The sequence below is a fragment of the Polyodon spathula genome, chromosome 13 (assembly GCF_017654505.1).
Source record: "Polyodon spathula isolate WHYD16114869_AA chromosome 13, ASM1765450v1, whole genome shotgun sequence".
NCBI classification, from domain to species: Eukaryota; Metazoa; Chordata; class Actinopteri; order Acipenseriformes; family Polyodontidae; genus Polyodon; species Polyodon spathula.
Window position 1 is genome coordinate 32,327,551 of NC_054546.1, and position 26,559 is coordinate 32,354,109.

At 38.0% G+C, this 26,559-nt stretch overlaps 1 protein-coding gene across 1 annotated transcript; it reads right to left on the reverse strand.

Annotated features, from left to right (window-relative positions):
• Positions 1–16,122: 16,122 nt before the first annotated feature.
• On the reverse strand, positions 16,123–17,777 carry LOC121325411 (carbohydrate sulfotransferase 8-like). Its single transcript, XM_041267863.1, has one exon. It carries the CDS (start codon positions 17,745–17,747, stop codon positions 16,719–16,721), a length of 1,029 nt encoding a protein of 342 aa, XP_041123797.1. The 5' UTR covers positions 17,748–17,777; the 3' UTR covers positions 16,123–16,718.
• Positions 17,778–26,559: the final 8,782 nt, after the last annotated feature.

Consider the following 26,559-nt stretch of genomic DNA (forward strand, 5'->3'; position numbering starts at 1 on the left):
GCAACTTTAAAGTGTTCCTTCTCAGCAACCTTTTTTTTTTTTATTTTACAGTGCTCAACTTGACAATCTTTCTCAGTTTAACGCTAAAATATAACTGTTGGTTGGTTACATTTTTCCATATTTTATAATGCACTTTTTAACTTGAAGGCAGTCCTGGTTTGCAATCCAGTTTGCTATCATCTATGGTAGTTTGAACTCCTCCACCCTTGAATCCTGGTGAATGTAGACAGGCAACTATAACTCAAGAGCAGCTCCTGAACAGGGGAAAACAGCTGAACACAAACTTCAGTAGATCCTATTGAAGTCTTGTCTGACTGTCCATTGGAAATCCGCTCAAATCCTAACGAACTATAAAGCATAAATTAAATGGAATACAAAGAGCAGAGTTCAGATTTTTTTGCAAAGGCTACATTGAGACTTTTGCATTGCTGCTGGAGGTGGCACATACAGTAATTGAAGCTTGTATCGCCCCTGTTCATTCTAACATTCCATTAGGTATACAGGAGGGAATATTAAGTATTAATAATTACTTCAATTGACAAATCTTAACTGAGTTGCCTCTGAAACACACTGAATGTTGTACTAATTGGCAAATGCAATGTGAAACAGCATGTCCCCTGACCCTGGTGGAATTGCTAGGCTTTGCCAGATAAAATACATTAAACAAAAACTGGGATGCCTCATTAATTTGATTTTAACACAGATGTAGTGTAACAGGGCAGAGGCTGGGTGCAAACATACAATCACATTTATGCAGCATTTTATTGACATAATGGTTGCAAATCAAGGCTATTTACAGTCTGCAGTACATTAAATGCATTGTAAGCATGTAAAACAGTACAGATGGGTCTATTGGGTTAAAGTTGTCAGTAAACTAAAACGTTTTCACCAACAATAAGGAATCACTTTGAAGTCTTTCCTGTTTGTTTCCAGCGGCAAGTGGACTTGTTTACATTGAGATGCCCAATTTGAATGTCACCTCATTGCAGACTCCATATCAATGGAACCAGCAGCAGCTTCAGTTTGGTATCTGAGAGAGTTTTACAGACTGCTTTCATTGTGCAGCTTAAAAAACGTAACAGATAACCGCTTTTTTTTTCACACTGCAGACTCACCGTGCAGCCACCTCAGAGCTACAGCGTCAGAGGACAACACAGCTCTAGGCAGCTTACAGGCAAGCCCACAGGCGCCCGGCCAAACTAAAGGGGTCGCTGATGCGTGGTGAGCCGAGAACACCCTGGCCGACCTAAGCCCGCCTTGGGCAGCACTCGACCAATTGTGAGCCACTCCCTGGGAGCTGCCGCCTATAGTCGGCAATAGAATAGCCTGGACTCGAACCGGCAACCTCCAGGCTATAGTGTGCATCCTGCACTCCACTCAGAATAGATAACTTTTTAAATGACATTTTCTATATAAAACCAACTTTGAAACCAACTAATTAGTTATCACCTCCACTAAGTCCTATCACAGAGTTTGAGTTAGCTAGTAGATGTTTACTATATATTGTTATGTAAGCAGAAACAGTGGACTTGTGTGCGTCAGTCTCATGACACGACCGCACCTCTCTTCTGATGATTTATTAATTCAAACTGTAGTTATTACTTTAAAATAGAAAAAGCAGCTTTTGTGAGGTTTTGCAATTTTAAATGGCTATTATTTTTAATGAGGAAGTTTCAAATGGGGAAAAGGTTTGAGATAATTTATTCTTGCAGAAGATCTAAGAATTCACAACATTAAAAGAAAAAAAAAGATAACTTGTGCTTCTTTTGAGGATCTGTTCTTAGTCTTCTAGATCCCCACCCACGATTAGACATTATAGTCACAGACACAGTCTTGTGGGTACACCTGTAACGGGCTGTGATGTTTACACCAAACTGCAATTTGTTCATTTTTGTGAAAAAAAAAAAAAAAACTGTTAATGTAACATAACAACTCAAACAATGTGCCCAAGGTGTTTTTAATCATGCAAGAGAAATCTCAGTTAAGGCCTTGTCCAAATGACAGATTCTCTTGTCGCTTGCTTAGCTCATACAGCACAATTATAAGCTTAAAAAAGGCAGATGTTACTGGCAGCTGATTTAACTAAACTTAATAAAATACAAATATTGAACTCCCTTCAGCTCTAATGTTAAACTACTGGCAGCAGTCTTTTGGAGGATTCATACTGGCAGTAAAATGTGTGCTGGTACTCAGAAATCCAAAAAAGGCTGAATCCAGCAGATTTTCTAAAAACCTCACTGTTTAACAATGTACTTCGCGAGCACAGTCTTCATATTTCGGATTAGTTAGCTGATATAAAAAAAATATATATAGATAAAGTGTATTTTTCTTTCTCTCTGCATGGATGTCCATTTCATAATTGAACCGGAGTACCCTAGGTGACAGGTGAGCATTTTAATAACTACGCCACCTGCATCTGTGCATCAGCTGCCATTAAAACCTATGAGCGTATGGAACAATGCTGGGTCTGTCAAGGAGTCCAGATCTAGCATCCCCCTATGGGCAACTCAGATAATTTTAGGTGTGTGCTCTGTAGAAAATACCAATAGCAATGGGCCAGACGCTAAAGTTAAGTCAGCTCCCCTATAAAGCAATCCATCCTCAATATGTAGCTTGGCTGAAAGGCTTTTTGGAGTTGGGTAACTGGTCCACGGCACCCTATGTGACACAATGAGATATGTCCAGAAGCTGTTCATCCTCCAGTCCACAGTCACACATTAGTCATAACAGGGGTCTGATTAGATACTTCAGTCTCATGCACCTGGGTATCAGGCTGTGGTTCACGAGCAAGTGTTGCTCTGGGGGGTGGTAGGGTTCAGAACCCTGCAGTTAAATTTTAAAACACACACAGTACATTTATACTGCAGTATACTGGGTTATTAATACATTTTCTATGATCAATCAGTCTTGATTAAATGCTTGACCAATCATAGAGCAAGTTCCTCATGATATGGAATAGTTCAGAATGCTTCCTTTAAAATTAAGCTCTGTAATACACATTCTTGTTCTGTTTACACCACTGCTAAGCTTGCTTTCTTTTTTCAAGGATAAAAAACATTTTGTTCTCATAAAACGAGAAACGGCTTAGGTTTAGGTAGAAGCAGTCCAATTAAATTGTTTCTTACTTGTTTTATATCATTTACATTGTAACATTATCCACGGTGACAGCTGCTTCAGTAAATTCATTTACACACAAATACATCTGGTACATCACAGAGTAACCATTAACCTGTCCCCCTTCAACACTGTCCCTAGTGGAGATACATCAGTAAGAAATACCACATAGAATAAAAGTGTTATTTCTTACATTCACTAGGGGTAGCGTGTTGCAGGGGGGACAGGCTCATGGTTACACTCTGGTGTACCAGCTGCACTCAGGGAGAAGACATGTTTAGAGCCTGATGGAGGCTACAGGTGGAAGTCACCAGGATGTGAAGACTGAAACAAAAAATGGTATACACTCTGATTCTAAACAAGAAGAAGAATACATTTGTTAAGATAACTGTGATATATCAGTACTTGGTTGCTTTTAAAAGATGCTCTGCTTGTTGAATCTCGGCTTGTGGAGTGCTATGCTGGTATAATACAATCCATTTAATCCTGTGGCTGTATGCTGATGTGGCAACACCACATCACTGGAGGTGGTGTTTAGACCAGGAAGGGAGACTCAGACATATAAGTTGCAGGTTTCAAGGTGCTAATGCACACATTTAATAACAAATAACAAAACACTAGACAGAACCCAATTCTTATCCTGTAATTCCTGTAATTCACTTAAAACACAATGGGTGAGAAGTATCAAGGGTATTACTAAAACTACACTTGTCTGAGTCGACTTTAGAGGCTGCCAGCACTCATTTCACCAAAAATTGTGCAAACTGCACATCTGCATTAAGAAGGGAACAGATGCAATAGTAAAGAATATATATCTTTAGAAAGGTTTATCATAAATGGATATGTGGTTTGTAGATATATGCTATATGTAAGTTTTTCTGATCACTGGGGTTATGCATCACCTGCAAGCTATTGCTAAAGACAACAAAAAAGATGAACAAAATGCTATTTGGAGCACTATCTGGACACATTACACAGAAGTTGAAATATATATGTTGTAATTCCTTACTAAACTATTTATTAGCCATATAAAATCCTTTGACTCTTACACCTTTGATGTTGCACTAAACAAAATCATTTCAATCAATCTAGCCTTACTTATAAAAGTTTACCACAGTATTTTTGATGGTATTTTGACGGTATTTTGACCAGGCTTTTCCCATGGTTATGCTATGCATTTACCATAGTTTACCCAGGTTTTCTTTCACTAGGCTTCATTACACTTTGCTGTGATTTTACCATGGGAAACTTTTAGAAGGGTTTGAAATCCATCAAGAAGCCTCTGAATGAATGACTTCCAATTACGGCTATGAGAAATGTTTTAACAGGCCTAAACATTTTACTGTATTTATAATTCATACAGTTCTGGATATTTCGGAATGAAAGGCAACGGTACCACTAGATAAAGAACGTTCATCACGCTCTGTATCTCATAACATGCTGGGTATAAACTTGACTCCTATTGCTAGGCTCATGCCCGCCATTTCTCTGTTTAAATGAATGGAAATGGATACCAAAAGGTTTCAGGCAGTAAACTTTATACTGCTGCAAAAAAATGTATGGACAGGAAAATCCTTACAACGATTATCGAAGGTTAAACAGACATTGGACTATGTTGTGTTTATGTCAACCTACAGTCTGTAGCAGCTACCAATACTATTCAAGGTAGGTTCATTTAAACTTACCTGTTGTTTCAGTCAGTGCCGTGTCATGAGTTTACACCCTACTCCCCAACAGTGTCGCTCTCCAGGTGAAATGACCAGGAAAGTGCAAGGCTATCCAATAGCATGTCCTGCAAACTGAGATTTCGTCAAGCCAGTCAAGTGCCAGCTATTATGTTTAAAATATTTTTATTTTTACTACAAATTTGAGACACATCTGAGAACTCTGTTCTCTTCGGTCACAAATTTGTAATGACATTTTTTAAACAGTTTGCGTGAACTCTATGGAGTTCGAGATGGTGTCTTGCTATAACTGCATAACTGCTATAACAAACCTGCATATATGCATTTAAAATAGATACAGAGATAGGAACCTTAACATGGTACATAGAAAATGGATGTAAAAAATTAATGGAATGATTTTGTTAGTTACAATCCCTTTAATGTATTGGAAGGAACTAGAGGTCGTTTTCTCTCATAGGGACTGAGGAACTGCTGCTTCTTGTCGAGGAATCGCTGAGGTTTTGTTTGGAGCACATGGGCCCAGCACAGATTTTTTTTTAATTGTATCGACATTACGAGTGAAGGCAGGCCAGATGGCAGCTTTTCTTTTTTTTTTTCTTGATTACTACATTTATAAAACAAAAGCTAAAGTTCTGCAGCGTCTGTTTAGGAATCTTTTAAATTAAGCCTATGAGCTCAAGTTAAAACTCCCGAAAGATGCTCCACAGAGACTTTGCTGCTCAGAGGTCAGAGAGACTCTGTTTAGCCACAGAAGAGGGACGGCCCAATACGAGTTTTCACTTGTGATTTGTGTTGCCGGCCTGTTTGTGTAAACAGACTCCCCTTTACATAATTCATTTCGACTTGTACAGCTGTACAAACCAGCTGGCAGAATCAGCAGATCAAAATGGCGTCCAGATTTCGACTTATTTTTTAAATGTATTTAAATTCATGACAATGAAAACATTTTTGATGACATTAATAAATCACTTGAGCTACCGCTCTCATGATTTATAATTCACCAGAAACCGTCGACAGAATTACAGCCTTATTATACAATTGGGTGTGTATTATTCCGTATGTCATACATGTGGAATCCCACAGATGTAGTCCGTAATACATCTGCATCTCCTTGTTGCAAAGTTTCAGTCACATGACAGCAGATCAGACAGACGGTGACAGAAGACTCATAGTAGGTTCTCGTTTCAGAGGTGATTTGCATCCAAAACAAATTACTAGAGATGCAACATTTAATCAGTTAATTTGACGACTTTCATGTACAGTCTACATTTCTTTCCTTACTTTTTTAATCATATCTGGCTCAGTGTATATGAAGCATTGTAGTGTGCTCTTACCAAAGAGGAAACTTGGCTAAGGACCAGAAAGTTCCCCTGGTGGTTCCACGTTGAAACACTCCAGTGTGTGTCTGTGGCAGTGCTTGTGTTCGGAAATGGCATGTTATGTGGGTCGTGATGGAAGAATGAGGGTCCCATGTGTGTTTTAGGGGGGGTTTGATTCAGGTTATGATAGGAGATTTGCTCCTGAGTGGGCAGCATGAGGAAAGGATTACTTAGGGACAGTGTCCTCTAAAAAGGGCAATAAAATCTTTTCATACCTAATCAATGTGGTCCTGGGGGGTTCTCAGATGGAGAATGCTTGAGTATTATATTACTTTGTATAATCATTTGCACATGTATGTTTTCAATTGTATTAGGCTTGTGTGTTTTTTTCTTCTTGCAAATTTACAGTTATAATATTATTATTATTATTAGTGAATGTATTACATTACATTGATTACCCCAACCTGTCTCTTGTTGTGTGCAGAGCTCTTCTGCCTTGTTGTCGTAGAAAATGCATTATTCATCCATCAGTCTCTGGTATTTACAGTACAATGTAGTACTGCAAGGTTAAGAGGTTGAGTTATTTATTTCTAGAAGTTTCTTTATTGAGAAAATCACACAAACAATTTGCAATTTAATTGTCTGTACAATTTGTTATCCAAAAAGCGCATGGTCCCAACTAATTCAGATAATAGAGGTTTTACTCTATGTATAATAATATACACGCATATCTACATTCTGTATGATTGACTTCAATCAAGTATAAAAGAGATTATATTAGTCATACTCATGTCAGGTATTCAGAACATGTCTTACATGAAAATGTTTCCAGGTTCTGGGACTGGGAATTGTAGCCTCGTAAGAATTAGGCAAGTCAGAATTGAACCTGTATTGGAATTGATCCATGACATACATCAATGTTTCTGAAAAAGAAAAATGCCTTGAAAGTTATCTATGGTACAGGGCTTGTCAAACATATTGATAAACCTGTCTATATAACCCCTTACTTCCATGTCTCTCATCTTTCACTGATTTTTAAATAGATACATATAGCAGTCTGTAAAGGACTGGTGCCATTTAGGTGAAATACTATCATGATAAAACAATTAACCACGAGTACCCACGAGCTGTGTACTTGTATTAGGATGATCTCAAATGGGTTTCCCATATTTGTTGAGTTTTGGCTCACCATCAGTTTTGGCTCACAGTTCATCCCCATGGTTACAAGACATTTCAAAACAACCGCAAGCAATTTCTGTTCCCCTCAAAAGTATTTGTTTAACAGACAGTCAGTTATCTGTGAGTAACAAACTAGGCCCTGAAATCTTAAAGGTGTACCTCCTCATCATTCATACAGTATTGAAGCTGTGTTTATTTTTACATATATGAAGAAGGTTGTTAGGTTATATACCCATGTTGAAAAAGTTTCTTGTAAAATATCAACAAATATGCTTCCTATGGGAGGAAGTGAGTATCATCTTTTTAACTTAAAACAGATGTCATGTAAACTGCCTGGACACTTGTACTTGGACCTGTACCAAATATCTCCACACGTTGCTGGAAGATATCTTGAGGATGTTAATCCACTCAGTCACTAATATTTCACACAATTAGTGCAGAGAGGTAGTGTCACAAGGCTGTCTGAGTGGTGACATCAGACCTGGAACAATAACACACAGGACAGAGAGACATGGAGTTTGGTGAAGCTGAGTGCTTGCTTGCGCTCAGCATTTAATAAATGAACAAACAGAAAATAAAAGGTTGTAACAAAAAACAGCACATGGCACTTGAGGCCAAATTAAACAGACAAACAAAATGAATAGACACTAACAAACAGTGTGGACGAACGCTGAATACAAAACAGGTACGCTGCTGGTGCTTCCAGCACTCGTTATATTTACTTTTCTTTCTTTGTTTTTAATTCTCTCCACTCCACACCCGTTCTCGACTCACGAACACACAACCCTGTCAGTGAAAACATGCTGCTTTTATGCAGCTGTACCGAGACTCGATTGCTAATCAATCATTCAATTGGAGTCTCGGTACAACTGCATGTGAATTAATAAAGTGCAACTCCCCGTGCTCACATATTATCTGCACGTGAAGTGCTGTCCAATCCTTGTGCCTAAATACAAATAGACATTTTAAACACTCATGCTTGTAACCCATATTATATCCCATGTACCAATGACTATGCCCCAATATTAACACACAACATATAACACAGAAATATACACAGGGGTGGGGCAACATTGACACAGGTAGGTAGAGGATTGTGATGACAAATACATTGTTCAAGTTCATCCCATACATCCTCAGTTGGACTGAGATCTGGGGATTGTGGTGGGCGTGGAAAACAGGTGAGGTCTCTGTCATTCTCCATAAAGCATTCATGCACAATTCTAGCTTGTAGCCATCGATATCAGGGTACAAGAGCAGCATTGGTGGGCTGCTTAACCTGCTGCATTTGTTCGGCTCAGAAGGCTATGGAATAAAGTAGAAAACAAACACCTAATTTTAGTTTTAGTGTAAAACTTAACATGTTTGTGGGGACATATAGACATAGACATTATAGATCCCCTGCCACTGCTGTAAATTCCAAAACAGAGCTAGAAGTATGTGGAAACAGCTGAAGACCATGACATATGTCAACAGTGTGTACAGGACACTGGAATAACAATAAGTTTCAAGACAATTTGATATGCACAGGGAATGATAAGCAAGCAGCAAAATCTTAAATGTGATATAAGCCAACAGAGCAATGGAATAATATACTCAGACTGCTGTGTCAGCATTATATAATATCTTTATATAGGGCTTTTCATAGTGGACCACCATCACAAAGTCATTTACAATAGGACATTGATTTGAAATCTCATCCACAGGATGGAGCACAAGGAGGTTAAGTGACTTGCTCAGGGTCACATGGTGAGTCAGTCAGTGGTTGAGGTGGGAGTTGAACTGGTGACCTTCTAGTTACAAGCCCTGGACTTTAACCACTGGACCACACTGCCTCCTCCCCCACACACACTTATCTATCTATCTATCTATTTTACCCTCTGTATTCATTAACCAACTTGATATTCTGCAACTTGTATCACCTGAAGCAACTTCAAAATGGTGTGCTCATTGCCAGTTAACTTACTGTACAGCCTCAAAGATCGACAGTGTCTTACCTTCTGCATGGCTTCGCTATGTGTAATACAGTCAGTGCACTGCCAGTTCTGCCTCTGTGCTGCCATCTAGTGGTCTCTCTACATCACTAGTTCAGGTGTTGAGGTGTCTGCTCCCTGCAGCACAGACACACAACTTGTATTCAATATTTCCTATTTTACCTGGAAAGTAAGCAATGAGCCTGAAACCTTGTTTACAAGGAGTCCCTTATAAAAATCAGGTAATATCAGCAGATAAGCAGCATTGAAACACATTACATTAACAAGACATAATTTATACCAACATAATGACAAACATCACCAGTACATTTGTAAATTCAAAATATCAAAGGAACATCCATTCGTATGGTTAGCAGTCTCCAAAATATACCTATAATATGATCTAAAAGATTCAAAGTCCACAGTTGATAGGCAAGCACCATTTTACCAAGTTTCAGATTTTACCTAATATGTTTTCATTCTTTTTATTGAATATGACTACAGCAATTTAAAACGGAATCAAAAGATTGTTCATAGGCTCATTGTAATTGCTGTGCTCACCTCTTACCCAGCCTGCTCTCTGGGCTGCAGGTGGCATCATCACTATACAGAACGAAAAGAGGGGCTTGTGACAGGCTGGCTAGTGGATAGAGGCCCAGAGGTAGACTACAGTTCAAAAGTAATACTTTTATTAACAAATAAACACAAAATAAAAGGGCACAAGGGCAAAAACAAAGGTATTTAAACACAGATAACAAAACACAAAGCAAAACTTACAAAATAAAGGTGTCCAGGCTGGGCACTGCCTTCACTGGACCAGAAAATACCAAAAACCCAAACTTAAACTTAAACTTGCTTCTCCAGCTCCCTCCTCTCTCTAATGGGAAGCTGTGGCCTCCTTTTATGTCAGGTGGCTGGGTGCTGATTGAACATTAATCATTAACTACTCCAATCAACTCCCAGCCACCTGAACACAATAAACCCAGGCAGGTAGGGGAATTTTACCCAATCCCTGCCAATCTATACAGGGCAGAGCTCTGCTCTGCCACAGGGCTTTACAATCTTAATTGCAATATTTATTACCTGACTCTGGCATGAAAAAGCTCTCTGAAGATATTAACAGGCTCACAAGGGAAACTGCGTTTGCCAGAACAGCTCTCTCTATAACAGGTATTTTATTCTGGAACTCACTTCCTTCAGAAATTAAGGTCTTAAGGGATTTTAAAATATTTTGTAATAAACTTAATACTTGCTTGATAATCAATTATGCAGTTATTAATTTATTCAGGATGTATTTGAATTTGAATTGTGTATATTGGATATTTATATTATATAAATTGTACTGTAACTTGATTATGCAAGCTGCTGATTGTTATGAACTTTTAATAGGTAATTTATTACTTTAATGTTGCATGTATTTTTTTAAATCAGCTATTCAATAGGAGGTTATTGCTATAGTTTAGAGTAGAAGAAATATGGAGATTTATTACAGTCATCATCAATGTCTGCCTGGGGACTGGCAAAATTGAAAATGCAATGTATCTTGTGTCATGTAAGTGACACTTACATTATAATTCTATGTGTCCCTGATAAATAAATACAATAAACAAAAACAAACATGTTCTTAGTAAATAGCAGCACAGGCCTCTGTTACCACTGTACATTAATATAGAGCTAGCTTGGATTAATCCCATATTAACTGGAACTGGTGATTGGGACCCACTAGGAGGTCACGGGAAAGTTTTGACTACACCACAAGCAAACCTGCCTGGGATATAATGGCTACAGAACATTGCAGAAGGTCTTTTATAAAAAGTAGACATTGCCTTTTGAAACTCTTGCCTTGCAAGAATACGTCTTTTTAGAGTCTTTTTACTTTATTATTCATTCTGTGCTTATTTATAAATGGAAAACAAATCCAACTCGATTTAGATATTTCTTTTATAAACTAGTTATATTTGAATAGGGGGCCAGTGCCAGGTTTCAGGCTTTCCGCATGTCAGTTCTAAGCTCTGTGCTCCCTAATGAATTGAAGTTTGTGCCAATTTCTGCTGCTTGCCCAAGCAATTGCAGACCTTGCCTGCCAAGAGCTGCTGTTATTACTTACTTGTCATGTGCACTCTTATTTCCTTGGTCCAGGAAGATTACATTTTGGCAGCTTTTAATCCTGCTTTAGTCATGTGAATGATAGTAGCAAAATCCCTTGTAGATTATATCCTGTATAATTGAAGGATTTTCTAAACCCTTCTGTGTTGATTGTTTAGATCACATATAAAAGCTGCTTTGGATATATAAAAATATTTATGTCACTCGTCCTTTTTTGTTTTTTTCCTTCAACTTCTGGTTTTTAGTTTTTTTTAAAAGACTGAATGAATTTTGGCCTCTTTCTCATGACATGTTGAGTTTACCCACACACACAGGGGTGTTTTCAGTCAAGCCTGGTTTGAAATGCCTAAACAACCAATGGTCTACAATCTCCATTTCTATTTGTATCCCCTTTTCATTGTCTGATCTCAAGAGCATTGTGTTAGTCTGTTGTTAGTGCATTGTGTTAGTGTGTTCTTTTTGGAAGATTAGAGCAGTCCGTTTTTGCTCCTTCTTTGGTAAATTACTGGTCTGTCTATTTGGAAAATTTAGAGTGGAAAAAAATGACAAATTTAGTTTTGCAGCAGGACAGGTGAAATTGCTTTGCCATAATGTGGAAACCATTAATCTCGTATTTAAATAAAAAAAACATACCCAATTGTAAATGCTTTATAATTAAATCATGTAGACTGAATACAGTGGTGCCCTTTCATAACGCTGTAGTCAAAAGCCACAGTTATAAGACTGTGCTATTTGTGTTCCATCTTATAAATAAATGAAAGTGCTACTAGAAGGGCAAAGCAGTGCTTCAGGCTGGGAACTCACTTTTAAGCTACATTAAAATCAAGCATGTTAGGTGCCTCTGTTACCAAGCATTTGTCAGTCAAATGGCAATGAACAACACGTCCAATGATCAGCTAGAAAGGGCTTTATCTCATATCTCAATCCATTCTTCCCTGATGTGCATCAGAGTTTGTCTCCTTCTCCACAGCCTCCATCTGTATTTCTGCTCTATCTAAGGGGGAGGGCAGCTATCCTGCCCCCTGCCCATGGCTTCCCTACAATCAGCCTCACCACTATCAGCAAACTAAATCATGGGCAGGGGTACCTCAAAGGGCAAGGCCAAAGATGTAATGAACATATGTATAACGTAGTATTGGTAGCCATGACTAAGTATAGATCTGTTTATGTATATTAAAATGAATATGTGTATATCTATTAAATATGTGTCTTACTCACTTTATTAATCGATCTATCGACTCATATTCTGTTACTATACATTTGTGCATTAACTGAATATTTTACTGGAAAATGAGGGTAAAAAGAATCAGAAAGATTATAGTAATGAGAAACTAGCTGAACATTAGTGAACATTTCTACCATGCCTGGTCAGTAGCGGGGTTTTCGACAGTTCATGAAGTTTCTCTCCTGTATCCAAAACCCAGACCGGGTGGATGTGCAATCTTTCGGATGACACTTTAAACAAGAAAAGATCAATAGAACAAAGATACCTGTGGCTTGATTTTACACAAGATCAAGCCACAGAATTGAATCTGGGGTTAGTGCACCTCATCCTGCTCAGTGGCCCCTACTGGTCAGATACCCCACAAGTCCGTCTGAGGCTTTCCAAGCTGGACCCTCATCTCCAGTAGCTTGACAAAGTTTGGAGCATAAAAAGGGTGATTGGTGTGAAAGCAGGAACTGAGTTTTTGAACAGGGAGACTCTTTTAACCCTTTCAGTCCTGGCAGGGCCTCCAGGTGCCACCTTATCTTAGAGCTGTATGTTAACATAAGCCGTTAGAAATCACGTTGGAACCTTGTGGGACTGCTGGGTCCTAGTCTGAGGCAGAGTATAAATATATGTAAAAAAAAAAAAATTAAAATTATAAAATTGTCTTGTTCTCATGTATACTTAATAAAGGAGATCCTTCATCAACTTGATAAAAAGAATCCAGGACTGAAAGGGTTAATGAGGCTTTTTCTTTCTTTCTTTCTTTCTTTCTTTCTTTCTTTCTTTCTTTCTTTCTTTCTTTTTCTTTCTTTCTTTCTTTTTTGCTTTTCTCTCACAGGCTCACTACCCATATACCGACGAACATCCAGAAGCACACACTGTGAAAAAGGTGAATACAATTTATAACATTTATTTGTAGACATAGTAGATGTAGCAAAGATATCAATAATTCCTGATTGTATTATTACTTGGCAGTGTAACATAAGGCAAACAGTGGAATTGTATATAATGTATATTTTGTACACTTGTGCACCAACAATAGAAACATTTGTACATTCACTTGTTTTATATATAGATCTATAAATTTCAGAAGTGCCTTGGGCTCAGCCTGTAATCATATTCACAGGTTAAATGAAACACCCAATAAAACATCCACATTCCCATTGGTACATTGTTCATTAACCCAAAGCAAAATCAGCACTATAAAAAACTATTAAAAAAAACGTCAAAGCCACTACACAGACAGGAACTGGATAAAACTGCAAACGTCTAAATCTCTCTTTGATTTAAATCATAAATATTCACACCAATCACCAAGTCATAGTAGGAATTATTTCATTTCAGATAGCCATGGGTTACAATTAAACAATACTTAATTTATTGAAAACGTACAGAGAAATATGAAACAAGTTTGAAAAGTCAAATGAGCTCCTTGTTCATAAATATTTTGTACAAATATTGCTTGTGGAAAGTGCTAGGTTGACAAAAATGGAACCTTCTCTATTAATCCAAACAGCAAATACAATGACTAAAAGACTGCTTGTTTAGTAACCTATAATCCTGGATAATCCACAGCTTTATTTTAAAGCATTTTACAGTGAATCTCTCCCTGGAACCACCTGTCCATCTTTAACCTGTGATAACCTCTAAAAAAGTGATTGATAAAATCCACTGTGATTCATTGTACTATAAAATGCTTTAAAATACAGCTATGGATTATCCAGGATTATAGGTTGAACAAATCAATCCCCTACTAGACAAGCAGTCTGATTAGGGTAAACTGGGCAACAAATACTTTTTCTTCACATTTTATTAAAAAAAAAACAGCTGTTGGTATCCATAAATAGATAACCTGTCAAAATATTTGACTACCAACAATGTGACGGCCCCCTGTATGCTCTCTATTCAGTACCAAAGCAGGGCGACTGGGTTTCTTCACGGTATACCCGTCGTGGCAGTCAGCATTGCAGAAAAGGAACATTCTCATGAAACAAGCACAGCACTCCAAGTGGTATTCTGTTTATATAACAAGTACCAGGTGTGTGCAAGAAGGCATGTTTACAATGAAATTAAAACAGCTGAATTTGTGGAATTCCTTTCCGTAAGCATTTGCTTAATCTGGAAGATTCCATTAAAACAGTGGATGGATTTAAATGAATCCAAGGTTACATAATGAGATTCAGTAACAGAAAAAGTTATTCCTATTGTTATTCATATTGTAGGCTTGAATACAATAGATCTTTCAACATTTGCTATATTGGCACATTTTTCTATTCAGGGATAGTAAAGGGGTCAGAGTGGGATTGGATAATGAGTGTCCCGGCAGCTGAATAGATTTTTCAATCACTGTACATGCTCTGCAGATGAATAGCGGTTAGTGTGCTGTGTATGCCTGGTCAAACTCACTCTACACTAACCCACTGATGAATAGAGCATAACTCACTACACTGACCCACTGATGAATAGAGCATAACTCACTACACTGACCCACTGATGAATAGAGCATAACTCACTACACTGACCCACTGATGAATAGAGCATAACTCACTACACTGACCCACTGATGAATAGAGCATAACTCACTACACTGACCCACTGATGAATAGAGCATAACTCACTCTACACTAACCCACTGATGAATAGAGCATAAATCACTACACTGACCCACTGATGAATAGAGCATAACTCATTTTCTTATAATACTATAAAATATATAAAGGGACTGATTGTATGCATATATTTGAAAGGGAGCATTTGACCTTACCTATAAAATCATCACCAAAGCTTCATTTTGATTGATTTACAAAGCAAACAGTGTAAACAGAAAGCACAGGGACCAGCCTGTCATGTGCAAAACGAAACCAGGAAAGTCATATCCCAGTTCACCCTGCAAAACTTGGTCTCCGAACTCCTGGATAATAATCCAAATTATTCCTAGTATGTTCCTGGTATTTCGATTTTAAAAAGCAAATAATTTTATGTGCAAAAAAAAAAAAAGTCAGAACTATGCCGATAATTAGCTGCTATGACCTTGCAGTGCTGTATAACTAGCTATTCTTAGAACTGTAGTAAATTAGTTTAAAATCAATTTATCTGCTGGAAATTAGCTTGAGTTCTGTGTTTAAAGCAACTCTGCTTTTCTGACTTCTCAGGTATGGAGTATCCACGTTGCTCTTAGTCTGCAGGTATTAAATAAGCAAGGAGCTTTTTAAAAAGTCACCAGGATGACTTACATTTTGACCACTTTTTAAACTTTTAAATTGCATTCCCTGCCTCAAGATGGCTTCCCATGTACCTGCATGGACTGCTCAGAACTACATTTTCCATCATTCTCCTGCTCACATATGTAACTGAGATGGATTTACCACTAAGCAGGAGGATGATGGGAAATGTAGTTCTGAGAGGTCCATGCAGGTACATAGGAAGCCATCTTGAGGCAGGGAAAGTTTTAAAAAAGTGGTCAAAATGTTAAACAAAAAAACAATTCAAATAATACACACACCTTATATAAACAGTTGTAGCAACACATGGGCAGCTGTAGTAACACAATAAAATAAAAAGGTCCTTATGTGCCCTTTAAGTGGAGGTCTAATTGAAAAGGAAATCTGTACAAAAAAAAAGAAAAATAGAGGGTCACTAATATAGGCGAAACAACATGGAGGTGTGCACTGTCCTATTGTGTTTTTGCCTCCAGAGACATTTCATAGTGCAGAAAATGAATTAGAAATACAAAATAAAATTGAAAATGATTACTGAAATTAATAACTGTCAACAGGAAAGGGATTTTAATACCTTCAGGGCTACATGTCTTGCAATTAGGGTTTAGGGGTTAACACAGTTATCCTTAATCCAAAAGAATTAGCTGAATTTCATGAGAACCAACTTTGAACACTCAATCACAAAGTAAAACTATATGGGGCATGTTCTGGTTTTTGAGGAGCAAATTCTGTGATAATGTTAACGTTGTTAAGGGTTCTAGTTTCATAACACCTTCAAAAATAAGAGTTATTTATAGACTGGTGCAAACAGACACAAAGAAAAATATTTTGGCGAATTCCTTTTGTCTAATTTGTCTAGTTGACTTCTTTCTTCTAAGCATTTAAAATATAAAGGCAGTATAGCCCACCTAAACTTAATATAAATCTTTAAAAGGCTTTGAGTAATTAAACATTAGATAGTCCATGTAATAGAAATCATAGGCTCTTTGCCTGTCAGAAGGTGCTATCTGTGTAAAATATTGCTGGGTGATTTTAGTAGTTGTCCTCTCCTCACTGGAGTGCCGGTCTTTGAAGGTGGGGAAAGTCAAATTCTTAGGGGCGTCAGTCAGGTGAAGCAAGAAGTTAGCGTCCTCCCTCATGCTTTCAGACTTGCCTATGAAGTCATAGTCGATGAGGCAGGGGCTGCACAGCCTGTTGACGTGGTCCCAGTGAATGTCCATCCCCACAGGCTTGTGCACGTCAAGCAGGTACTGCAGGAATTCTTTGAAGGTCACGCCAGAACCTGTTCTTAGCGCTGCCCTGGAGGCGTTGACGCGGTACTTTGAAATGATGGGCTTCCCAAAGACGGGGTGGTAGTAGCTGTTGGGATGCTCAAACTTGTCCCGAAAAGCTGACACCAGCCTCTCGAATGGCTCTCGGACAAAAAGTACCTTAGTGTAGGTGTTGAGTCTCTTGTGGATTCCCTGCTTGTCGAAACTATCCAGCCTCCTCAAGTGATTCCCATTGTGCACTGTGTTGTGCTGGATGTCCTTCACCGAGGATGCAAACCCCTCCAGGACCATCAAAACCCTCTTCCAGTTGGAGCAGCCCGTTTTAGGAACCTCGCAGTATAAGAGTTTGTGCTTGTCCTCCACAAAGATCCTGGAGACGTGGTGGGGCGTGATAGTCTTCTTACTGTTGCTTTTGTATTTGGCACAGACATCTCTGATGAGCCGTTTCCTTTCCTCCTGAATCTTGTACAGTTTATCCCACTTTGTGTCTCCTTGCACAGATGTGGCCACGGTGGAGCTATTGAGAGCTTTGAAATAGGGTGTGTTTTTAAGCAAGAGCTGCCTCTGTCGCTTCGTGATTCCAGCAGAGCGGGCATCCAGGACACCCCCTTCCAGTTCTCTGGAGCTGTGTGACCTTGGGATCTGTGTTCTGTCAAAAGCAGGAAACTGCATTGGGGAGACTGGGCCAGATACTGAGTCCTGATTTGGCCTTTGCATCGGGGGGGACAGGCCGTTGCACAGATTCTCTTTTTGTACTTTTTCCAAAGAAACTAAGTTTTAGGTGTTCCTTGAAACAAGAAAAGAAAATAAGTTTATTGTATTTATAATGAATACATTGCAGAGTTTTGCTAGGATATATATATATATAACAATATATTCTTATATACCAGAATAATATATATGCGAAGGCTAACAGATTATAGGCAATGTTTATAATAAGATCACTTGCTTAACCAGGCTTTTATATAAGAATACTCATGGCTTTGAACAAGGCTTTCTTTTAATCAAGTCCGTAAGTAAAATGACAGGAACAATATACAACATGACTGTAGCGTCTTTCCTGTTCTGAAACATCTCAAGGTGCTTTACAAAGTGAAATGAACAACACCTAAATAAAAAGCAAAAATTGGATTCAAAACAATTTTTAGGAAATGTATTTCATTAGCCGACTGAACCTTGTGGGGTCCCTAAGTGGCTCATCCAGTTAAAGAGCTGCCGCTGGGAGCGCAGGATGAGTCGCACAGCTTGGACGGTGCCAGTTCGTGTCTGGGCTGTGCAAAGAGGCCAAACTTTGCTGGGGACACTGAAGGGGGCGACACATTGGCTCTGACACTCCCAGGGTGAGGAATGGGAAACTGACAGGGATTGCTTCTTCTTATTGCGCAACAGTGAACCCTACTGGCCAGGCACTGAACACCTTCAGAGTGGATAAGAGGGCAGGGCTGATCTCTGTTCTCCGGGATCAGTAGCCTGTCCACCTCTGCTCTGGATTGCTTGGCGTAAAAGCGATTTTGGCTTTAGGCTTGTGATATTGGAGGACGCTCACACGCCCGCAGAACGTCTGCGCTGTGTAGGGACTGGCTGCGGTGAGGAGAAAAAAACAGAACTGGGCATTTCAAATTTGGGGAAAATAAATGAAAAGAATAATTGGTCACACTAAATTTAAAAAGAAAAAAGAAAAGAAAAGACTGAACTTTGTTAATAAGGGTGACCATAGTAGATCACAAGAGGTGGAAAGGTTTATATATACAAATGTTGCACATTACATTGCATATACAACAACACTCGTCCACAAAACAATCTTACTTTAAATTCATTTTTGTAAAAAAAACAAAAAAAAAAACACCAGGTGGCGCCCTTTACCAGCATTATTAAAGTTAAATTCCAAGATATTAAGCTTACCTTTCTTGCAGTCTGTCCTGCTTTTAAATTCAATTTGGATCCTAAAGAATAACAATAATATAAAAAAGTATTAGTGCTGGTATTTGTAAAATAATGGAAATTAAATTTTATCACAAAGACAGCAATAACACAAACAAATACATTTTTACATTGACACAGTTGAAGCAAATTGTTTGGATTTTATATTGAATAACAACGCATTTAAAAAATTCCCCTAAAATCTACAGTTTAAGAGTAGTTATTTAAAAAGTTAGTAGCTTTTTAATGAACTTGTAATTATGTATTACATTACCCTACTACAGTTGTTTGTAATTCTGAGTGGCTCTAGGCTCTGCCTGGACTGAACAGCCGGCCTCATTCCATACAAATGATGTGACAAATAACCTTTCAACTCTATCAGCAACTCTATCAGCCTCACTGACTCAACATTGACATGAACAGGGAGAATGCTGTACGGGAGGCTGGAAGAGTTGAAAGGTCACATTGTCAATGAATGGAGTGAGAAAGGCTTTTCAGTGGCCAGTGTTTCGGATTCTCCAGGCAACGTCAAAACCAAGTAAAGGCTAGTCTAGAGAAAAATCATAACTCAATTTTAAAACAGAAGAATCCAGAATCACTTAGAATGATTGCAAACAACAATCGCAGTGAAGGGAATGTAAAAAAAAGCAATTCAAGTGACATTTAATACAAGTAACAGTGAGGTTTAAATATGTTCATGTGCATGCTAAGATGATGAAGGAAACGGTAGCATTAATCTTTGTGTTTTCAATGTGTAGTGGCAGTATTTACAAAAAAAAATAAATAAACCCTGGCTGAATCATAGTTGTGTTCAACATTATGAGTTATTAAGTTCAAACAAATATCCTAATTCTTAAACAATACAAGACAGCTATTTTAGTTACTGCTTTTCAGAATCCTAAGGGAAGCAAGACAACAAGAAAGTTACCGTATACTGATGTATTTTAACCCAGTAAATGCCACTGTCTCATTTTTAACTGGCATCTGCTTGTTATTTAAATTTTCTCTTTAACTATATTTTATGCTAACTTAATTTTGTTAACTGCAAAAGCCTCAAAGTATCAAATTTCAGAAATACAGCTTGTGCTCAGATTTTTTTAATTTGAAATTAACTTGGTACTTAATGGTTTAAAAGGTCACCAAGATCAGATGAATAAAAATAAATAAATAATACAATGACACAAATAATACATATTCCTCTGATACACCCACGCCTCTTCAGTACATACCAAATAGACACACATGTTGTCGGACTTGTCCATATGCTGTCAAAAGAATAGCACACTAGCAATCTGTGATTAGCTTTTAACCAAACTGAATATCAAAGTCAATTAGATTAGATGAAGCAGGAGAGTTTGTGAATGAGCCAGTGCTCTTCAGACAGTGGGGCTGTAATTAAAGTATCATTTACAGCAGCAGTAAAAACAAACCCTGTCACAAAACTGTGGGAACCACTTCTTCGCATGCTTAGGTAAGAAATGACAATGACGGAATTCAGTTCAACAGAGGCAGGCAACAGCATAGCTTATTTCTAATTAGTTTGATGATTCGCGAGACATCACATTTCCAAGTGAGTGGAACTCTTCTCCCACCCCTCTGCCTCACTGGCCTCTCACATTAGATCTGAAGCTACAAGTGAAAAACCCCTTTCCTAATCTGAAAGTAGCAAAGTGAACGCAAAATCGAAAAGCCTGGTGCAGCTCTCTTTCACCAATCATATCTCCATCCAGTTGGCGCACTTGAGCCTTGACATTTTCAGTGTATAAATGCCAGATTTGGAAAACAATTTAATAATGCGATTTTGCTGAAAGCATTAGTACTCTGTGACCTTTCTGTTCATTGGACGAGTCAATTCTGCTAAAGAAAGCCAGTTTTGTTTTATTAGGGGCTGACAGGGGACTGGTAGGCTGATCGTTCACAACAGACTACAGCTCAATAGCAATGAAAGAACCTTCAATACTGCAGGGAATGTTGCAATGGCTGTGGCAAGCCTCCTTTTTAGTCTTGTATTCTTAACCACAGAGAGCTTTCATTTCATTGAAGGCGCTATAATGAAAAGATATAACCTGGCCTTCACCTTCAGTAATGGATTTCTACCATTCCATTGGGGATGGAATGCAGTGGACCTCTCAGATCATTATCCTCTTAGCACGAGTACAATCACACACGGCTCTTTTTATATGCAGCACCACAGCAATTTGATGCAGTACCAAGGCAATCAGCAGTTACAGGAGTATTTAATAAGGTTCTGTTTTAATGTAAACGAGAATGATTAAGCAGCTTCAAATGTCTTTTCAATTCCCCCTTTCACCCCTCTGATATTTTATGGCGTTTGCAATCATTTGGAGTGGTTCTGGGTTCTGTTTATCCAACACTATTAAAAAAAAAAAAAAGAAAAAGGCTGTCTGGAGAATCATAATTGCTGGGATTGAATAGCCTTCCTTATTCTATTAAAAGAATGCCACCTTTCAACTCTGCCTGCCACACCTAATCTCTGTGTATATGACCATAAAGCAGGTGGGGCTGGCAGTTGAGAGGTCCCATTGACATATTGTCTGAATAGAATGAGGATGGCAGTTTAGTCCTGGCTCCTAGGATTCTCCAGACAAGCTCACAGTAGCTCAAAGCACGGAATGGCAGAACCTAGAACCACCCGGAATTAAAAAACACCACACAAGAGCGGGAAATTAAAATGACATTGAAAACTACCTATTCTTAACTACCATGACTCTTACTTGCTAGGGTTAGTTCTAGCTGATATTTTAGAGTAATTGATGACCCATACATGTATAAGTATTGGGGTAGCTGTGAAGGAGGAGAATGGGGAGGTGGAGGGATGTTGATGCTAACTGGTGTTGATACACAGGATAAATTAAATTCCATTTGTATTTTACTAATAAATAGCAATCAAGTTGGTGTGATATAGGCTGAGTAGTTTTAATTGTCATTGACTAGTTTTACACTGGTAATGCCCATCTAAGTTACTTTGTAGAATTTAATAAAATAATTAATGGTTTGTTTTTTTCACTTGCTATCCTAGGAATTCATGAATATTTTCTCAGAAACTTGGACTTTTCTCTTGAGAGGCTAATATCATATTGATTAGTTCAAGGTCAGGGCAGGGTGGATTAGCTGTACGGCCGTTTAGAGGGCCCTCATGTGCAAAGTTTTGACACTCCTTTAAATCAAAGGGTTTTTGAAGTAAAATACATTGAGGTATGGTAATTAATCATTTTGCACTGGGTGGTGTACCTCCTCATTCTCAGTTTTTCTCTCCCACATTAATTATGTATTATCTTTCAAATCTGTCTCCTCTACAGACATGTTAAATCTCACTCATTGTAGGAACTTTTTGGCCTTGGTTTTATCAGTCTCCTAAAAGAGACCTTGGCAACTCTGCACATACTTAAAAAATATATATTATGATATATGAAATTTAAATATCTCTATGCAGTCCTTTATGAAAAAGAACAATGTGTTTATTTGAGCTTTTGTTATATTAGATATATTAGTGCACACATACCACAGATTGCATTTTCATTACGACCCAAAGTGCACATTTTGTCGTATGTACTAAGACGAAATATGTTAATGAAGAGTATAATTACTAATTAAAATATTATTTGTGTCATCTTAACGAGATCTCTAGCGAGAGTTGTGCGACATTTTTTCAAATAAAATATCGACAGTTGAGTTGTGGTTTGCTGCAGCAGAGGGTGCCCAAAGGATAACGTCTATACAGGCAAGGGTGCAAGAGTCAAAACAACATTGCTTTTGTTAAATGTAAATGTCATCTGTACAATGCATTCTGTTCCGTCTTCACTGTACGTATTTTAATACTCTCATATATGAGAAAGATATGTACAACATATCGAAACGTTGTGCAGCTGGCTCTTTGAGCTAATATATATATATATATATATATATATATATATATATATATATATATATATATATATATATATATATATAAAAAATGAGGCAGCACCAGCCTTCACCCCCAGAAAACCTTTTCATAATCATGCTGATCATGCTATAGCCCCTGCAAAACTGAACACGTTTGTCCGTCATAAGGTGTCGGGTTTAAAAACAATACAATAAAATCAAGAAGATTTACAGTTCTCATGGGGCTTCCCAGTGGCGCATTCAGTAAAAGCGCTCTGCATGAGTGCAGGATGTGCCCTACAGCCTGGATGTCGCTGGTTCAAGTCTGGGCTATTCCACAGCCGACCGTGTATGGGAGTTCCCAGGAGGCAGCGCTCAATTGGCTGATCGTCGCCGGGGGAGGGTCTAGGTCAGCCAGGGTGCCCTCGGCTCACCACGCACCAGCGACCCCTGTAGTCTGGCCAGGTGCCTGTAAGCTTGCTTGTTAGCTAGCCAGGAGCTGCGTTGTCCTCTCAAGCTGTAGCTCCTGGGTGGCTGCATGGTGAATCCGCAGTGTGTAAAGAAGCGGGCGGCTGACGGCATACGCTTTGGAAGACAGCGTGTGTTCGTCTTCGTCACTCCTGAGTCAGCACAGGGGTGGTAGCGGCGAGTTGAGCCTAAATAATAATTGGCCATTTCAAATTGGGAGAAAATAAAATAAATAAATAATAATTGACAACAACTAAATAAAAATAATAAAATAAATAATAAAAAAAAAAACATTTACAGTTCTCAGTGTATTTTAATTTCAATTGAAACTAAATGATTTTAGGTTTTTGAAATTTAATTTAAATTGTTATTATTTTTAACTTGGTCTACATAGTAGCCTAGACAATTAACACACAGTAGATCGTGGTCCTACACAGATGCTCAGAAGGAACAGGAGGGGTTAGTGGCACCTATGTGTAGTCTATTGTTTCCAACACACTGGGAAAACCAGAAATGTCATTGAAATTTGTTTTCAAGGCTAGTAAGTACACTCTTGACATATTCATTTAAGGCTAAAGAGCAAATAATAACTGTGGCTGCAAAGCATTCATTAAAATGTTTGTTTAGTACATTTCACGCGACACTTCCTCTTGGTTTGCATGTCGTTTGCAATGATTGCGACAGACGCAACACTTTAGTACATCTACCCCTTAATGTGATAAATGATCTGGGAATAAGGCAATATCAGCAAATCAGAATCATATTCTGCGTGAAAATCTTTAAAAACTGGCACATTTAGGAGGGGTGCACCGACAAGTAGGAAAGTTGGTAGCTTCCCTAAGAAGGTGTCTGTAAACAAATTTACCTGTCAGTAGCACTCCACTGGTTAAGTGAATTATCACAGTGAAATGTCCTACACAGAAGGTTTTAACTGGAATAGATTACACACCTCTTATTAAAATTCAGGACTGTGCTTGACGTATGTAAGGTACAATGCAGCATTTTAGTGACTTTTATTTCTCTGTCGACAGAGAGAAAAATTCCCTTAAGACATGATCAAGGAAAGAAAAAAGTGTGCATGATATTGTTTGAGTCCCTGGATAAAACCACAAGCTTTACCATTTCAAGGGTTACCTCTCGTTAGCATAACATACTCAACAAGTTTTACTGTTTTTATTTTCCAGATTTTCACTTTTACTCAGGTTTAGTCCAATTAATATCTAAATGTGGCTGTCTGCCGTTCAGCTCTGCCCGCCGTCAATCCTATCTATACCCAGGTGTTCTATTGAAAACATTTTTGTACAATTACCACATTTACTTTACTATCACCAGACTTGTACTCGGATGGATAGAACACATACCACTTGTTCTATGTGATTTTTCTTACTGATGTATTTTTTAAATCTGCAGAGTATTGCATGGGGCGGGGGGGGCTTTATGACTTAAACAGAAAATGATACAAAGTGAATTAAGCTTTCATAGACAAGTTCTTTTGCGCAATGTACTGTATAAAGTATTACTGTTTGTCCTTCATCTCTAACAGTTATGGTATCTAGTTTCTTGAAAAACAAAAGAAAAAATACAAAATGATCCCTGGGTCACAAAAGGCCTTTGGGGTACCAATCCCTACCCACTGCGGAAAGCTATTGGAAGCTGCCTTTGCAGGCAGTTTTGCAGAGCCTTTGCAGGTGATAATTGTGGGTTAATTTGCAGCTTGTCAACGGCCATGGTTATGGATTGCCTCCCGAGGACATTGAAAGTCAACGATCAGGTGGATTGGATTAAAGAAGCGCCTGAATCATCAGTGATGTCAGGAAAGAAGCTTTTGAAGCAGGATTCTGCCTTGACATTGACCTACACTGGGACGTCATCTAGATCAATACCTGCCAAAACCTTCCAAACTACTCTGATGAATTTAGTAGCAGAGATGAAGCAAGAAAGTTACAGCACCAGTTATTTACAGGGATATGAAGTAAATTGAACAGCACCCATCGACTGTCACAAAGAACCAAGCAGCCCCTGTTTCTTAAAGCTGCAATGTCACACAATCATGATACACTTCCCAATAGAGGGGTGGAAATAAGATTCCCATTGCACAATAGTTCGATCCATTCCTGATTTTACTATGAGTTTAATAAGACACACCTGAGCTTGTTATCTATACACTGTGGCTAATCAAGCTTTCATTAAAAGCCAGGAATGGTGAAACTGCTATGCAATAGGGGTCTTATTTCCATCCGTGCAATAATACACTACACTCCATAAGCACAGTTAGGTAGAGCTAGAGTGTAATATTTATATTGCATCCCCACAGCCACAATCTATATCTGTGAGGGGCACCACAAAATACGATACAATCACATTTCCTTAGGCTAATGGTATAACGAAAAAAATTAAAATAAATAAAACAGTAACATTTAAAAAATGTATGGACTTTATATTTCCAGTGCAGTGGGACTCAGCAGATGCAAAGCATTAGAATAATATTTATATGCTAGTTTCTGCTCAAAGGAATTCCTATAATTTTAACAGGGACTAATGAACTGCGTACCATGAAAACACTTTTTTTTATTTTTAAGTAGGTTAATCAAAACACATTAAAACAAATCTATTATATTGATCTAAACCATGGCGGATTTTAATACTGTCACCTTGGATTTAGAAACCTGACTTTCAGAAAGCCATTATTTATATTGTATGTTGTAATTTTAATAATTGGGTCTATAAATCACACCAGGGGACACCAGCGGGATTAAAATGTAATATTTACATGACACTTAGACCTTAAAGAATTATTAACGTACTGTATAAAATATGTATTGCAGTACCCTGTTGTCTACTGAAACAAAATGCTACTTGGTGAACATGATAACTGCCTTGATACCAAACCTTACACCCATACAAATCCCATACACACTGGATTTGTAAACAACTATTTTAGGTACTGTGTGATTATTACTCAATTATGAATGATACGCACTGCACTGGTTTATAGTATACTATAGTATAACCTTCAATATACTTAGTATGTACTACAGTATTTATTGTAAATAATATAGTACCTTATAGTATTCTATAATGGAAACTATAGTATGTTATTGCATATGGTGTATGCAGTGTATTACAGTGTCGATTGCAAATACTCTAGTACTTACTAGTATACTACAGTAAGAAGGTTTGTACTGGTGTTATTGACTTCCAGGGTTTTATT